Raw genomic sequence first — 17,360 nt, 5'->3', positions numbered from 1 at the left:
GTGTAAAAAAGCTAACAATTTGCAGTAGTGTAAATTGTCAACTTAACTCTTTTTAACCGAAAGACTCATCACAAGAAAAAAAAAGATGATTTTGTAAATTTTGTAAAGTTCATCACAGAGACACAACTTTAGTGATTTACAGATTACCCCCTCCCCCCATTTTTTTCCATAATTTTTACAATGATTACTTTCTAAATGTTTAAGCAATATTTTTATGTTAAGCATTTCCACCTTTTAACATATTCACTAAATACTGATAATGAAATATTGTTGTTATTGTTCCAATCATCTATTTTAAATGAAAGTGCAATGAATATAGCATCACGATATGATTTCACATAAGTTGACACAGGTATTTTTTTTATATACTGTCGATAAATAGTCAAAGTAAATTTGGATTATTCAGGTTTACTTTTCTTCGAAAGTGTTCATTAATCATGTATGTGATATTTCCAAAGCTTATGAATATTCATTATGGAAGAACTCTTGCTTAAGTTGCCAGTGGTTACGGACAATCTGTCTTGATGCTGTTGTAAGTCAATTTTGAAAAATTATACACTTGAGATCATATTGATTGTTATCAGTATCCAGAATGAGAATAAAATATGAAATGAATCAAAATATTTGATTATTGTTATCTTATTATCCTGTTAAACACTGTGAAGTGTATTTAAGGCACATTGACAACCATCAGTTTCTGAAAGATATTTTTATCTCCAATGTGCATGCTGAGAAGTGATCTTGTGAGAGAAACTGTTGGTCAAGATTATCACCATATCGTCTGACAGAGTGACACAAAGAACAGTAGCTCTAAGAGTCAGAATGGTGAGAGACTGCCATCCTCCTAATATTTCCAATAGTTACTCAAAAGGGAGACAATTCATCACACTGTGATGTTACATTGATGGTGTAATTCAGCTTTCTTACCGTTGGTATTGGTATGATTCACTCAAAATTCATTTGAAATTATTTAATGGGTGACATAAATATTATAAAGTTATAGATACAATATATATAACAAAATGTTGCCTTATAAATTGTTTATACATGTAGGCCCCTGACACTTTGTAAGGTTTACCACTTTAAAGCATCTTACTTCGTATATGGAGACGTGGCCACAGCCATCCCCCTACAGGTGCCAAGAATTAAGAATTTATATCTCGATTATTTCATTTCAGTCTCAGTGACCTAACATTCCATCTATGACCTTGAATCTCCCTAGATATTTACCAATCCCCTATGGTGTCCCATTTCCAAACATACATTATTGAAGCTGAGTGCCATTACACAAAGGCATATGTATAGCGACTTGGTCTCCAAGGAAACCGTAATTTCTCCTTCTCAAAAAAAAAAAAAAAAAAAAGAAATAAGAAACTTATATATAGGGCTCATAATATTTTTGTGAAGTTTTCATTGAAATTTGTTTACAAGTTTAGGAGAAATCTGGACAACCTTATGACATCAGCTGTTTTGGAAAATAGTACCATAATGATTGTAATTATCATTCTTCAAAACCCTTACAAGTACAGCAATTCTCATTGGACAATAATTAAATTTGACCCATCGGAAACCTCCATTTAAACTGATCCAAGGACTGTTGAGATATGGGCCATTACACAAATACTTTTGTAAAGTGATCTAGTAAGTACAGACATCATCACTTAGTTCAAAATTTGTCTATGAATGGATTGACTGACAGACAGGCTGATTTCCAGTGTGCTCCCCACCCAACCCCTCCACTAAGTTTGTTGGAGGGGGTATATTACTTCCTGTGTACATGGTAGGTCATCTACTAAGTTTCATTCCTGACTACACGTCAGCTGTTCCCTACCATGTGGGCAACCAGCTCATTGTCAGATACAGAAAACACTGCTTCAAAGTCTGGCTTCAGGAGTTTCTCTCCCTCTTTGTATCATAAATGATATATAGATGGACATAAACATGTCAAAATTTGTTTTATTTAAAATAAACAGAATGTGTTACAAAATCAGTTACATGTTCCACCTGGAACTTCATAATCTTACACACTACCATAACCCAACAATATGTGAGATTCTTAAACTATGACATTCTATAGTCACAACTTGACATCATCTGACAGTCTTAAACCATGACATTCTATAGTCACAACTTGACATCATCTGACAGTCTTAAACCATGACATTCTATAGTCACAACTTGACATCATCTGACAGTCTTAAACTATGACATTCTATAGTCATAACTTGACATCATCTGACAGTCTTAAACCATGACATTATATAGTCACAACTTGACATCATCTGACAGTCTTAAACTATGACATTATATAGTTATAACTTGACTTCATCTGACAGTCTTAAACCATGACATTATATAGTCATAAGTTGACATCATCTGACAGTCTTAAGCTATGACATTATATAGTCATAATCTGACTTCACAGTTATAAGAATGACACCATGAATATGATTTTTAGGAGAATCCACCTTCACACAGGCAACCACAGAGTATACAATAACATGGAGATTATTTTATGAAATTATCATTTGGAAACAATGATATGAAAATACATCAACACAACCATGTAACAATAAGGATGGAGAGTCTTTAAGATTCAACATGACAGTTTGATTCAGTGGGTCATGACAAAGATTCTGAATATTTGGCAGTATTTCTTTCACAACAGAAGAACACATTGAAAAAGAAAAGATCTGTGGTAAACAAATGTTTGGCACAGTCCAAGGGGTCAGGTCTTCAAACATATCTGATTTTCAATTGTAAATAGATGCAAACTTGCGTCCCTTTATTTTGCACGTTTTGCAAGTATAAAATGTGAAATAATTATACATCTTGCAAATTTTCAAACCTTTTAACAGACTACAAATTGAACAAAATATATACTTCAACACACTTAAAATGTTCTACGAAATGAGAAAAAAAATGAAAACATTTCAAAATAAAAAATACTGGTTGGAATGCTTTACAGGATGAATAATTTTTTTCCCTTTTTTTTCTATTTGGTGTATTGGATTTAACTGACTCCTATACTCAGTACCCTGTATTCCAATGCTTTGCCGCATGTGTTGGAATTGGTGGGTATCTGCGGGGAATCGCCAACAATCATATCATATATAATGCAATGCTTGGCAAATAGGCCTACCAATATGTATTACAGTTTCAGTAGAAATGCCAAGTAATGCAGTATCATATTGCACAGTAACAATCCTAGCCTCTTACTGTTAATCCAAGGAAATGTACTGGTAACTGGGCTAACTGCAGTATGTCTGACAAGGAGACAGCAGTTGGTATACAAAACGGTAGACATACTAAGAAAATACCGCTATTTGAATGCTGCATTATGGCACCATATGAATATTAATACTTAAATTGAAACACAAACAGTCTGGTCTTCCTATATATACTTGATGAACAAGTTATGGAAAATAAAGTACAAGAACACGTTACTTTACTGCTAATATTGAACAAATTACTTAAATTATAGCAGATTTAACACTATTGGTACAGTCACATACATTTGACAGAACTTTGGTCTATCTTCATTAAGTCCAAGATTGTCCAAATTTCTGTAAGATTTCAACCATATCTTCATCTTCTGATGATTTAGCTTCATCTAAGATCGTGTGTCCATCTGCGTTGGTGAGATTCTTATCTGCCCCTGATTTCAGCAGAAGCCTCATGATGTCAGCACTACTGTTGCTATATGCATGCCATAGTGCTGTCCATCCATCGCTGTCCTGCACATTTACATCACAGTTAAACTGGAAAAACAAATAAAAATATATATTATCTGGATGTTGTTGCCGCCTGAGCTTACCTAGTTAAAATTCTAATAGAATATAAAAACAGAGGAAAAGAAAGAAGCTGTACATGTATCAGAGAATGCCAAGTCATTGATACTATGTTGTATGTAAATAACAGATACAAATAAAGAGGTTTTTACCATAAAATGCTATTTAGAAAGAGAAGACAATATCCAGGCCATCATAACATCAGAAAGTGACAACCATAATAACAGAAATTGATACAGTTATGTAAACAAACCTAGCTGTAGAGAGTCTATAGACGGTTTGATGTATAAAAGATTGATGTGAAATATATATTTTTATTGTGGTAGTCTTGATGGTGGTTGTGGTGAATGATGATGATGATGCTGATGATGATGATGATGATGAAATCGATGATGATGATGATGATGATGATGATGATGATGATGATGATGATGATGATGATGATGATAATGATGAAATTGACGATGATGACGATGATGATGATGACGATGATGATGATGATGACGATGATGATGATGATGATGATGATGATGATGATCCTGGGTATGACAGTAACCCGTAGGATTTATTTGACTTACCTTCAGCAGGACTCTGATGACATCAGTATTATCATGTGCAGCAGCTACAATAAGTGGTGTCTGTAGACCTGCCTCCTTACATACTATATTACAATCAGCCCCTGCCTCCAGTAGAATTTGAGCTACACGTGCATGTCCCTCTCTGGCTGCTATGAACAAGGGCACCTCTCCGTTATCACATCGAGAGTTCACAGAAGCCTTACCTAGGACAGTAGATAATATCATTAACCACACTGCCTTCCTGTTTTGAACGACTTATATGAATGGACTGTACAAATGAACAATAGTAACTTGATCAACTGTATATACATTCTGCACATGAATTTTTAAAAAAGGGTTCAATACAGTTCCACACAAAAGACTTCAAATAAAACGTCATCATATGGAATCAATGAGAATCTTGTCAAATGGACAACCAGGGATTTTTTTTAACAGGAAACAAAGAGTCAGATTAAAGGATAAACATTCTGATTGGAGTGATGTATTACCGGAAGTTCCCATGGGATTGTTATTAGGACCAACATTGTTCGTCATATACATGAATTACCTACCCGGTACTATACAGTCTAAAAATGACCTTTTTGTGGATGACAACAAAGTATTCAAATGTAAACAAGGAAGTAAGATTACAAGAAAACTTCAACATGACTTGGATCATCTGTCAGATTGGAGTGACAAATGGTTACTGAAATTTCATCACTCTGTGTCTGTCTAACTGTATATTACAAGCCACTCTATCTACCTGTAACTAGTAAGTGACTTCCTACATTAACTAGTAAGTGATTCTACCTACCTTTGATTCATAAGCCACTCTGCCTACCTATACAAAATGTTTAGCCACCCTGCCAAGCTGTAATTTGTAAGTGATATTGTCTGCCGTATGTGTTCCACTCTACATACCTGAAATCAACGCTTTTGTCAGCTGCTGATTATCCCATACAGCTGCCCGGCACAAAGCAGTTTGAGCATTGGTCAAAAGTTGGTCAGGGTCTGCACCTTTCTCTAGTAACGCTGTCACAACCTGTCAACAAAAGAAATTACATTCAGTTTTGAGCAGTATAAGACATTGTTAATGTAACATCCCTAAACAGCCTAACTTTATGTACTTATTGAAGTTTTGCCAGGTCCTGAATTCAGAGTTACCAGACTAAAGCACTGGAAAAGTTTGGTGCAAAAAAAAATTGTAACATTTGTTAGAAGTTGAAAAATTTGTGGTTATTAACTTATTATTATCAAGTAGATTAAGACAACAGACAATACAAAGACATTTTCTTTACAGCGTCCTCAAACAGTGGAACATTGTTGTCTTACCTTACTTAAATGTTTGTTTAGAGCGTCCTCTAACAGTGATACATGGTTGTCTTACCTTACATAAATGTTTGTTTACAGCGTCCTCAAACAATGACATATTGTTGTCTTACCTTACATATATGTTTGTTTACAGCGTCCTCTAACAGTGAAACATTGTTGTCTTACCTTACATAACTGTTTGTTTACAGCGTCCTCTAACAGTGATACATTGTTGTCTTACCTTACATAACTGTTTGTTTACAGCGTCCTCTAACAGTGACATATTGTTGTCTTACCTTACATATATGTTTGTTTACAGCGTCCTCTAACAGTGAAACATTGTTGTCTTACCTTACATAATTGTTTGTTTACAGCGTCCTCTAACAGTGAAACATTGTTGTCTTACCTTACATAATTGTTTGTTTACAGCGTCCTCTAACAGTGAAACATTATTCCTGTCACGAACTTTGATATCACATCCTCTGTTAACAAGCAGAACAGCAATATCTTCCTGGCCTTTAGGTGACACAAATCATACAAAAATTTACAAATATTGGTTAGTAAAATATATCAAACAAATATGAATGGTAAATTAAGCAGTGAACATTAATATATATACCTACAGATAATGAACTACCTTGAGTATAGTAGAAGAAATATCACAATTATGATGTGTTTGGTCTTCCTCAATGCTAATTTAACCATGTGCTAGATGTAGGCGGCACAAATTCTTTTACTATGAAATGTTAACAGTAAATTCTCCCCCAAAAATTATTAAGTAACTTATATCAAATGAATGTACATGAAACTGCAACTATAGAAGTAGCCAGGATACCAAAAAACAAGTTAATCACTTTGGAATGAGCTTTATTGAATCAGCTTAACAACTTTAATTGTATAAGTGTAAACAGATTAGCAAAGCCTATAGAAATCTTCCACAGATCCAGTTATAAATATACCATATATTGAATTTATGTTTAAATAAAAAATACATTTAAGTAATTTATGCATGCTGTATTTCTACCAAAAAATATCCCATTTTGATCAACTGCTTCTGTTCATGGATATATGAACAATAGGAATCATTAGTTTAAAAGCTGTCAGGCATTGTTGTATGAATTGAATCATGGAGACATAACTCACACAAGTTGATGGCCAGCTGTACAGGAGTCCATCCATAGAACATATGATTTATATCAGCTCCTGCCCCCACTAGTCTGTCCACACTTACAGAGTCTCCCTCCCTCACAGACAAGTGGAGTTGCTGATTCCAAACTGACATAATCTCTCTCCTGTAGATACAGAAATACGATTATATGAATGAAAAATGTTCTACACAAAATTAGTCTACACATCCAGATCAAAACATATTACTTTTTTCACCTTATTTCATTAATCAGGGACATTTACTGTAAATGGATAAGGTTTTGTGTTTGTTCTCTTAGCCATGAAGTCATCAATGTCCCAACTTCTCGCTGTTGCTGTCTAATCTTATCCGTCCATGCTCCATTCACTTATTGTGGACTTGCAACCGACTGGCCTGACCAGAGCCATTTTGTTAGCAAGTTAGAAATAGTTAAATATTTATAACAAAAATAAAACTATTAAACAGCATTGATGTATCACAAAAATTACGCGAGTCAAATGGAAAATTTCTCTGCTTTTTAATGCTATTTTTTGAAAGATGATTTCTCTATTTTTCATTTAGGAAGTGGTACACAATATAGGGTAGTATTTCAGCTGTAAATGGCTTAAACATGCGTTTTATATTATAAATATCAAAAGTTAACAGAAATTATTTGTCACAAAAGTTGGCATAATCAATTTGAAAATAATTTAATTCTATATACTATTATTTGATTTGAAATGATTAGTTTGATGTACTTTTGGAGAAAAAAAACTGCTTACAGGCCCAAACACATCAAGACTAATTAATCCGAATTTCTTCGCTGTACTTATGTACAAAAAATGTAGCACAACAAAGAGACATACTGCAGGCAGTTTCTTTCCCCTCTGTGTTATACTGTATAGTACCTCCCGACATTTACAGATGTCGTTTAAAAACTGGTTCGGGGATTTTTTTATTATTATTATTTTTTTTTGTAACTTAAAACAGTTTAACGTTATTATAATCTAGTATTGCTGCTAACCTGATCAAAAGTATACTGAGAGTCCACAGTAATAGTTTTACTTTGAATGAACATTCTCTGGTGATTTGTATTCTTGGCTTGAGCGTCCAATCTAGCTAAAATGTTTTGACTTTTTTGATATATTTCATAAGTGTCACTGTGATATTTGTGCCATTTGGTTTCTAATTTTTAGTGAGGTAATCATTGGTGAGTAAGTGTTCTGATTATTTAAAACGTCAACGGATAAAAAACAGTACCTTGGGTTTATTATGATAGAAACCCGAGCCTCATGCAGGTAATCACACACCGGAAGTATAAAGTACGCGTCCCTCTGTAACTATAACCTATGTAATTCATACCCTAGTTTTATAGTTCCATCCGGTATAGAACTGACATTTGTCACAGAGTCTATTTTCTTTATGTCACTTCGAATTGTCCTCGTTTATAAAAAAAAAAAAAAAAATAAGGCCCATTTTGTCACTGACACTATTTCATTGGATATTACACGACTAAGTTTACGTTTTCGAAAGCACGTTCTCAAAGTGCACCAAATTGCAAGACACCCGACTGCTGTAATAGCAAGGTACCCGGCTGTTGTAATATAACTGCACATTGATATGATTTTGAAGTACTCATAAGTGTAGAATATCTAAAATTTACTTACTTCATCAAATCTTAACTTGGTTCCTGTCGGACTCAATAATTCTACAGTATAGAGTTGTACACTAAAATAGTTTTATGGGAATATACCTGATTATCAATTCAAGGCTTTTGACGTGTAAATAAACAAATATTGATAAAATATTACTCAACATGTCATATTACAACGTTTTATTGTGTCACATGTTTTGCAACACGACTTTCAGGAAAGTGAAAGTACTAGATCTGCGGGCCCCGAAGATTTCATGAAAGTGAAAGAGAAAGTAAAATTATCATTTCCATGTAGTATTTATTCCAAGAAAGTTCTTCACGGTTTTGTGGAAGAGCCTAGTTATGGGCAATATGGCTGGAAAGAATGAAACGGATGTGACTCAAGACAATGGTACAACATGTAGTGATCTTGATTCAAATACAATGGATACAACAGAAGAACAGGTGAGTTTCATTAATGGCTGTACTACCAAAAGAAAGGGTGCTACTAATTGCTACTTAGTATAGAAAGACGTACACGTGTCATATCATTTATTCACGGTATATGACATTGTAATAATTATTAACAGAAATAAACTCGTTTGTGTTACACTGTTTGCTGCGTACATCAACATACCAGTGGCCAGTATCATTCTCCTTAATGTAACCGCTGATGGTTAGGACTGTGACCTTTATAGGGCATGCCCGTCACATGCCACACCAGAAATAAAATTCTCTTACCATGGGCGTGCAGTTCGCTTTACCAAGGACAGAAAAATCCAGGCTTTATACCGATGTGAGATTTCCTTGATCTTGGCCATAGGCATATATCACTACAGCATAAGACGGTCCGTTTCATAAACTGACTCCACAAGAGGTTGTAAAGTTCGATTCTCTATATGGACTGATATTATAGCTACAATATCTGTTCGGAAGGAATGTAACCCTGTTTCACTTGGCGAAATCAGATCCTAATCTTCGGTCAACATATTTTCGTTATACAAGTATTTGTTACAATGCTAAACACATGTTTAACATGCCGTTCGGCTAGAGAGACCTTTTCTCTAGAAAGCCTGGATTCGAATCATTGCAGAGGCATTGAAATAAACAATGACCTATATAACATATGTGATTGATTGATTGAAAATTGTGAAAATAAGGAGATTAAGGTCAGTTGTTGCAGAAGATACAGTCTTGTGCGCTGTTTTCTTATTTTTGAATTTTGGATTTTGTTTCTACTGGAGCTTAAGGTGAATCTTCTCATCAATTGGATATGTTTTAATCGCCAGTTTGTTGTGAACAGGTTAGAATTAAAAATATTATTATTTTTTCATTACTTTTTTATTTTTTATTCCCAACAAAGTGTTAAGTATCATTTTTTTGTACGACCCATCATTTTTTAGTACAATGTGTATTCATGCATGCTTTCATTTGATAGCTAGAGGAGGACAACGCTGATGAGAAAAAAGTTGGACCCGGGAGTTTGAAGAAAAAGAAAGGCGGAAAAAGAAAACAACGGAATTTAGAAGATCTAAAGGTGATAAAGAAACGTAAAATGAATTGATATATTGAAAAACCAATCTGTTAGGGTTGATGCATAATCTAGTGTTTTTTAACTTGGGAAGGTTAAACTGTGAAAAAAAACCCAGATTGAGTCAACGTGTGAAGTTCTACTTAATATGTAGTGGTACAGTGTCATATATAAGCTGCTAAATATTTTTCATGTGTTTATCTGTTTTTAATTGTTCATTTGGATGATATTTGTAAAAAAATCAACGTAACATTGCCTTAGAAAAAAATGGCTTCTATAAATTAATCATAGGATATAAACAACATTTGGGTAGAACATCGCAGCTTTTTCGACATCACAATGTAACAATTTAGATTAACCAAAATTAATAGTGTCTGTATCTTCGAAGTTGCAGAAGACGCCCACCCTTCTGAAACATCTGGTCTTATTTTCTTTGTATTTTTTTGCTTCTTGTAACTTTTTATTGTTCTTAAGTTGAAATGCTTCTCCACACTTCATAATAGTCTTGGATTTCTCATCTACCCAATGAATTTTAATTCATTAAGTACATTTAATTACGGGCAAGTGCACAGACCAAATCATGTAAATAGGGGTAAATGCATACTCTAAATTACGTTTGGGAAAATCTTATCCATTTTATTTTTTGAATATCAGACTCATAGAGATTGTTTGTCCATTCTTCAAATCAATTCCAATACACAGTACCTATCGGTTGTGTCCACCATGGTGCTTGTGGAAGCCTGCAGTAGAAAATAATTGAAATGATAAAGAACTCCTTTTTTAACTCAAAAACAGAATGTGGACATTTAAAATTTTTCAAACGTATAAGATCTGTTTGCTTGGTCATGGCGGCGACAGGGATCAAATTACTAGAGGGATCTGTCACTTCTATCATCAGTTTGCTTTGCTGGTGTGACTATCGACTAAAATATTCGTCATTATTGCCCATGCGGATGTAATTGTGTTCTATTTCAGGCAGACAAAGAGAATCTCGAGGATGAAAATAAGAGTCTCAAGGATGAAATCAGGAGTCTCAGAAAAGAAAAAAAGGATCTTAAGGATAGCTACGAGAGTCTTCTTAATGAAAACAAGAAACTCGAAAATGAAAAGGAATTACTGAGTCAGGAGCTTACCAATGTAAAAGAAAAATTGGTAGACTGTGGCAATCAGTGTGAGAACTGGAAGATTAAGAACGAACAAATGTTCCATCGGTAAGTTTCATTTAATGGCGATTTTGTTTAATTTCATTCTCTGAGTAATTGGAATTTCCTTTTTCAAATTTGACAAACAAAAACAAATTGTCAAGGTCAAGGTTTTCCATAAACAGTTAGTTGTAATATCGTGAAAACTGGTATTATACGTTTTTCTCTATTTGTAAGCATACACCGCGTATGTTGTATGGAAATGTTCTGTTGTTATATATTTCCCACAGGCATAACCAGACTTAATATGGTGCTATCAGATTTTAGTGTACAATTTCATTTTTTTTAATAAATTAGAGTAATACTTAACAGGCGTATTCAAAATATCTGTTTATTTTCGACATACATTACTGCAGTTAGCGCAATCTAATTATGGCGCAATACTTTATGTATAAATCTAAACTTTATTTTACAATAATTTCGAAACAAAGTATCTAATCACTTTTGTTGGCTCGGATGTAAGCCCTTGAGGGGTCTTATTGTTGGAAGAATCTGGAATACACGGGCAGGTTACCCATTACCTTTTCACGTACTTTCCGGGAGTGTTGAAATGTGATTATGTATACATTTATAGTACGTTCAGCATAACCCATACTTCGCAGGAAGTCAACATGAAGTCTGAATTTGAAGAAAATTGGAAATTCAGGCTATCCTTAAATGATTCAGGAAATAATTATCCTTACCTGCAACTGATGATTTATGTTGTTTCCTGTAGTGTAAACCAGGTTTTTTCCGTAACAGTTGTGTTTTACTTTAACATCTATCGTCATTTAAGGGTGATGATCTGAAGTATTGAATTAAACCATCTCATCCATCCTCCTTAAATGCCGATATCTATTTATAAGAAGTTAAGTAATATTAAACAAACCCAAACCCAAACTTACCTTCCTGATAAACCTTTCCTTTCCGTATGCTAACTGCACAATGAAGAGAACTAAAAATCTTAGCCCTATAGGAGAATGTTCTGTACCCGATAACAAAATGTTCCTGTTGTAACTATGGTATGCACAACGTTAATTGAAACATCAATGCATATACTTGACAGATTAAGTGAAGTTGTATCACATCAAATAACGAACACCAATCCTTTGATCCAAGATATCAACTACCGCGACCAATCACGTCAAATAGCTGAGGTTTTCCGCGCAGAGTTGTATAACAAACAGTGGGGCGATGCCTTTGATGTCCTGAACACGGTAAACCTACCCGAGAGGGATATATTGGAGATCCTGAGGGACATTTGTAGGGTATGTGTGCACTTGACACTTTCATATTTGTTTTTAAAGTACACAATTTGAAATTGATGTTGGGTTATCTATTTACTCAAAGTTCCCTACTCAGAATCAGCCATTTTAAATCGATATATACGGCAGTAATTTCTGGTCTTGTTTCAGGATTCTTATCTGATCTGTTCTTTCGTTTTAACGGGTCAGGCTGACACCCTGAGGAAAGCATTGTATCCATTTGACACGAAGCACCACAGCCTCAACAACTCAGCATGGGTTTCTACCGATGCTCTCAAAGACCTACCGGAGGTGGTCAGGGATGAATTTATACACAGCCGCCGTCAGTTCAAGGATTTTGAGAAGATATTGCAGGTTATTTTCAGATTTAAGTTTAAAGAAAACAATAGTATATAAGTAGTTTCGATCACATTGTTTTGCTGCGGACGAATGAACATTAACCTAGACAGAATATTTTCAGTTGTCTGTCTTTCTGTCACCTCGTAAGGATGTCAGACTGTACGTCTTTTGGTTTCGGCAAAATAATTCAAGTTCGTTTTGGCCAATTGCACTCAAACTTTACGCAATGTATTTTCAAACGAAATTCATGTGTAGGAGTGATTTCAGGGTTCTGTAGTCAAATTCAAGGCCATTGTTTATTGAATCCAATATTCTAGAACTGGAGTGTGCATTTCAGGATCAGTATTTCCGTATAGATCACACATTTATACAGTAGGATAACAAATAAGACAAGAAAGACCAAAAACCAATATCACTGTAACACTAGTAAGTCTGACACTCCTTCCTAACGTATCCTTTTCTTTGATATTGTTTGTTTTTTGTTTTTGTTTTGTTTTTTTTTTATTTCAATGGTGAAACTGTACTATCTTACGTAAGAATTTGTATGAACGTTTGAAAAGCAGGCAAAATCAGGTTAAAATTATTACACTGTTCAAGATGCAGTTTGGTTTGACACTGCTAACGGCATTGTTAGTGAGCATAAAATACATATCTGATACAAACGTCCGTTTTCAAGCAAGCGCCGTATCTAATTATTGGCAAACATGGTATACTCAACTTGTCAAAAACGATTATAAAACTTACAACACAAATCTCTTACTTCCATGAAAACTCTTTGATGTATCAGCGTTTAAGACGCTAGTTTTATTTTCATCATATCACAGCAATAATTGTTTGAAAACAACAGCACCAAGTAAAGTTTAGTCAATCCAAGTAAATCAAGTCATTCTAAAAAGAGAACTGGGCGCATAACAACTGAATAGTTAAGGAGCATCAAACGCGTTCAGCATTTCATCACACAAAGAAAGACTAAGAAGATCACTCTGACGACCGTAAAACTTCCCCCTCATTTTAATCAACCTGCATTTTTTGTGCATGTGTTTGTCAGTTTATGTTGGGATTGTGATATTGGGAACAGTCTCTTGAATATCGAATCAACTGCAGTTTGGGATGTAGAAATATTGTTACGAAGAAATGGAAAATTCACAATAAAGACATTAAAATAGGTATACTTATCAGCTTAGTGGAAAGTCGTCCATATTGGTTTCGTTGTAGGAAAAGACCGATACCAGAAGCTGGTGTCTATTAATTGTGATTATATCAGAAATGTTATAGAATATATAAAATAGAATAATTTCATTTCATGGACTCAATTACTGTTTTGTAGGAACAGTGCTGCAATTCTCTGGCGACCAAAAGACTTGTCGGGACGTATGGCGAAGATATCATTCCACGCATGAAATCTTATATCTATTCCTGCATACAGATAAGCTGGGACATGTTACTACAAAAACCTCCGATATATCTAGACTTTGATATGGTAACAGGTTGTCAAATAGATCCGGAAGTATGCGGTGTTTATTCCTATCGGGGTTCTACTGTAGAATACATGGTTTGGCCAGTAGTATATCATCATCACGGTGGACCGGTTTTGATGAAAGGCATAGTTCAAGCTTTTCAACAATTATAGCAAAGACAGAGTACAATGTCGGGACATAGATGTAAAAGTGCAATCGTCAAAATAACATAGTGAAAGGATAGTGTAAATGAAAAAAAAAAAAAAAAAAAAACATTTTGCCACAAATATCAACATTTCATTCAATTTCATGAAACACTGGCATGTGAGATCTCTTGTATGCATGTTGTCTTGTTTCAATTTTCGTAGTTGTGTATGACGAAACAGCAATAGAAGTACTTTGTAAAACGCAATAAACGAATAAATGGACTGTTGACATGGCAACATTTTGAACAACACGCTTCATTAATTATCGAATATTTTTTCATTAGAACTATATATGTAAGTAAATAACAAACTTGCAAGCTGTTGCAAAAGCACCATTTTATTGATTGATTTAGAATAACACGAGGTGACGAAATTTCACTCCATTTATTTTCAAAAATGTATGCTGATATTAAGATGAAAAGGATGCCACAAAGCTGGCCCAATTAAAATAAAAGAAACAGCAAGTCATCACAGAGCTAGTTGTCATTACACGTGTTGACATAAAAATATGTAATGGGTGAAATAAGGAAAGTTATACATTAGTTTCTTTTCAAACGAGATTCATGGAAATATTCTTATTAACAAGTTAACGTATCTCCCATAATATGGACACGAATGTAAGATTATGTTCATCAAAAAATATTTCCACTCACAAGTGCCTTTAAAAAGGTAATAAGTGTTATTACACTCATATCGGTACTGATGATAGTAATATTGTGTAGTCCTGTATGTGATAATAAGTTTTCAATCTTCTTAATTCTTCTTATATGTGTACTTCGATCAAACAATCCACTGTTTTGTTTTGCTTTATAGTTTAAGAAACGAACATCAACCCTGCTATTTCCAATAAATATCACTTGCATTACAATTTTAATACTTGGAAACATGGATGAAATGAACACTTATCAAAAATTTAGTATATCATTCTTCAATAAAATATCAGAAAATATCTTAAGTATGATGATAAAATGGTAATTGTAATTGTCTTTGTTCCAGTATTTGTTCTATGAATAAGGCATGTGGACAGCGCTGCCAATCAAAATCAAGAATACACAGTAATAGTGTGATACTCAAATAATTCCCAAAAAATCTAGAGACCAAGTGAAACAGCATGAAATTTGAAAATGATCCATCTAGTATTTGGCAAGCTATAGCGATAAGAAACTCTATATATTGCTGTCAAAATCCAGGATGCTTGCCTGTCGGCCATATTGTTTTCGGGTCAGTCCCGAAATGGAACAATTCACGCCAAGGGATCCAGAGAATGATTTGTATGAAATTTCACTCTGACTTTGACTACGAACGACACCGTGATAGACCTTTCACTCTCGTGTTATATTCAGACTTGTAACAGGTCTTTCAGTTTAGCAAACCTCTTTTAAACATAATTTCAATTAACTCATAGCTTCATATCTTGTAACATATAGGCTATTAACTAAAACCAGACGAATTAACAGCTTGATTCATTCATTAAGTGTTTAATCAAGCAATTAGTTATTACCACTTTTTGATTCTGAATGATTAAGTTACCAGTCACCAAGTATGGGTCTAATTCCAAAGGCCGGGTATACATATCTTTGGTAGAAATTGTGTACTTCTGATCTTGATGGCCATACCAATAGACGAACTTTTTTTGCCCAAAAACCAAGATTGATCATCCTATGTATTCTTCCTTTCGCCACCTACAATTATATTTATTGCCGATCGGTAATCAAAGTACATATTATCTAGACAAATAGACTGAAAATTTCTGTCTCTAAAATGATCATTTAATGTCATTAATCCCATTTGTTATGTTATTGATATTTTATTCATTTTTATTGACAATAGGAGCATAGTCAATAAAAATATAAATATCAATAGAAACATAATAGATGTGACCAATGACTTTAGATAAATTATCATTTTAAAGACAGAAATTTTTAGTCAGCTAAACAAGCACATGTGGTTTATTATCATAAGCTTTATTACTTATATAATGTATGACAATTAGTTCTTGTTCATGTGTTATTTATTGAACAGGTCATGATTTGGTCTATGGAACTATGCATCTTTGTTTGTAAATTTGCTGGTCATTTGGGAAAAATAATCTGTATCAGGTAACGTTGTCCTTGTAACATCAAGTATGTCATGTTTTAGTGACCACTGTTACCTTCATCACACGTGATGGGCGGAAAGAAGACGGAGTGCCTATATAACCTGAATTGAAATTATCTTGTATGAAAATTCCTCAAGGTATTTCAGGACATCCTAGCAGATGACTTCCTCCTGTTCCTTGATAAAATTTTATACAAGCCGTTTTTGAGGAGATATCAGCTGAGGAAAATCTCGACTTGAGGAAATCTCAAGTTGAGATGTTTTATACAAGTGAGGCCTGGTGTACACAATGAACGAAACCAAACTGGCAATTCTGGCATTACTATATCACTTATATATCGTTATATATTGTTAAAACACATCTCGATAACGAAACGGCCGAAATAACTTATAAAGGGCCTGCAAAGGGGTAGAGGGTGAAACCATTTATAGTAATTAATTTGACCCGTTCAATATTTAAATTATCTACAGCTCTATTGAGTGTGATTTGATCAATATGAAAGTTTGGTTATATGTAATATGTGGTTTTATCCAAGAGTCTCGTGGCCTTTGACCTCTTGTTAATGTATTTTAACGTGATAATATTTCGTGGTACAGTGTCAAAAAGTTCATGATGTAGATTCCTAAGACTCAAGTACATGTAAATTTCACGTAGCTGATATAAGGCTTATCGGGCGATAGTGTTTTGCTCGCCTGTACGGTTTCCGTTAGTGTAGTCTGGAGTGACCTTTGCTACGATTAATATAGTGACATTGCAGAAATATCGCTTTCTGTCATTTAATATCAGTTGAACACACAAAAAGATACAACTATACATTAAGTTTTTTATTTATTTTTTTTTTCATGTTGTTGATACAGTGTAAATA

General features: G+C 34.0%; 2 protein-coding genes across 2 annotated transcripts; one reads left to right on the top strand and one right to left on the bottom strand.

The window, feature by feature from the left end:
- Positions 1 to 3,542: 3,542 nt before the first annotated feature.
- LOC132557163 (ankyrin repeat domain-containing protein 6-like) lies at positions 3,543 to 6,941 on the bottom strand. The gene is made up of 5 exons (XM_060221659.1): positions 6,803 to 6,941; positions 6,066 to 6,175; positions 5,270 to 5,390; positions 4,370 to 4,572; positions 3,543 to 3,761 (listed from the first exon to the last, which is right to left on the bottom strand). Exons 1-5 carry the CDS (start codon positions 6,939 to 6,941, stop codon positions 3,543 to 3,545), a joined length of 792 nt encoding a protein of 263 aa, XP_060077642.1.
- Positions 6,942 to 8,833: 1,892 nt separating this feature from the next.
- Positions 8,834 to 14,640, top strand: LOC132557173 (uncharacterized). The gene is made up of 6 exons (XM_060221668.1): positions 8,834 to 8,883; positions 9,857 to 9,955; positions 10,925 to 11,160; positions 12,197 to 12,398; positions 12,546 to 12,749; positions 14,062 to 14,640. The coding sequence occupies exons 1-6, from the start codon at positions 8,863 to 8,865 to the stop codon at positions 14,362 to 14,364; spliced, it is 1,065 nt and encodes a 354-aa protein (XP_060077651.1). The 5' UTR covers positions 8,834 to 8,862; the 3' UTR covers positions 14,365 to 14,640.
- The last annotated feature ends 2,720 nt before the right edge of the window (positions 14,641 to 17,360 follow it).

Source organism: Ylistrum balloti, unplaced genomic scaffold (genome assembly GCF_031769215.1).
Source record: "Ylistrum balloti isolate Yb309-2 unplaced genomic scaffold, AGI_CSIRO_Ybal_v1 Utg370636, whole genome shotgun sequence".
Taxonomy (NCBI): Eukaryota; Metazoa; Mollusca; class Bivalvia; order Pectinida; family Pectinidae; genus Ylistrum; species Ylistrum balloti.
The sequence above is the reverse complement of the archived record's forward strand: the minus strand, read 5'-3'. Positions and strand labels throughout refer to the sequence as shown.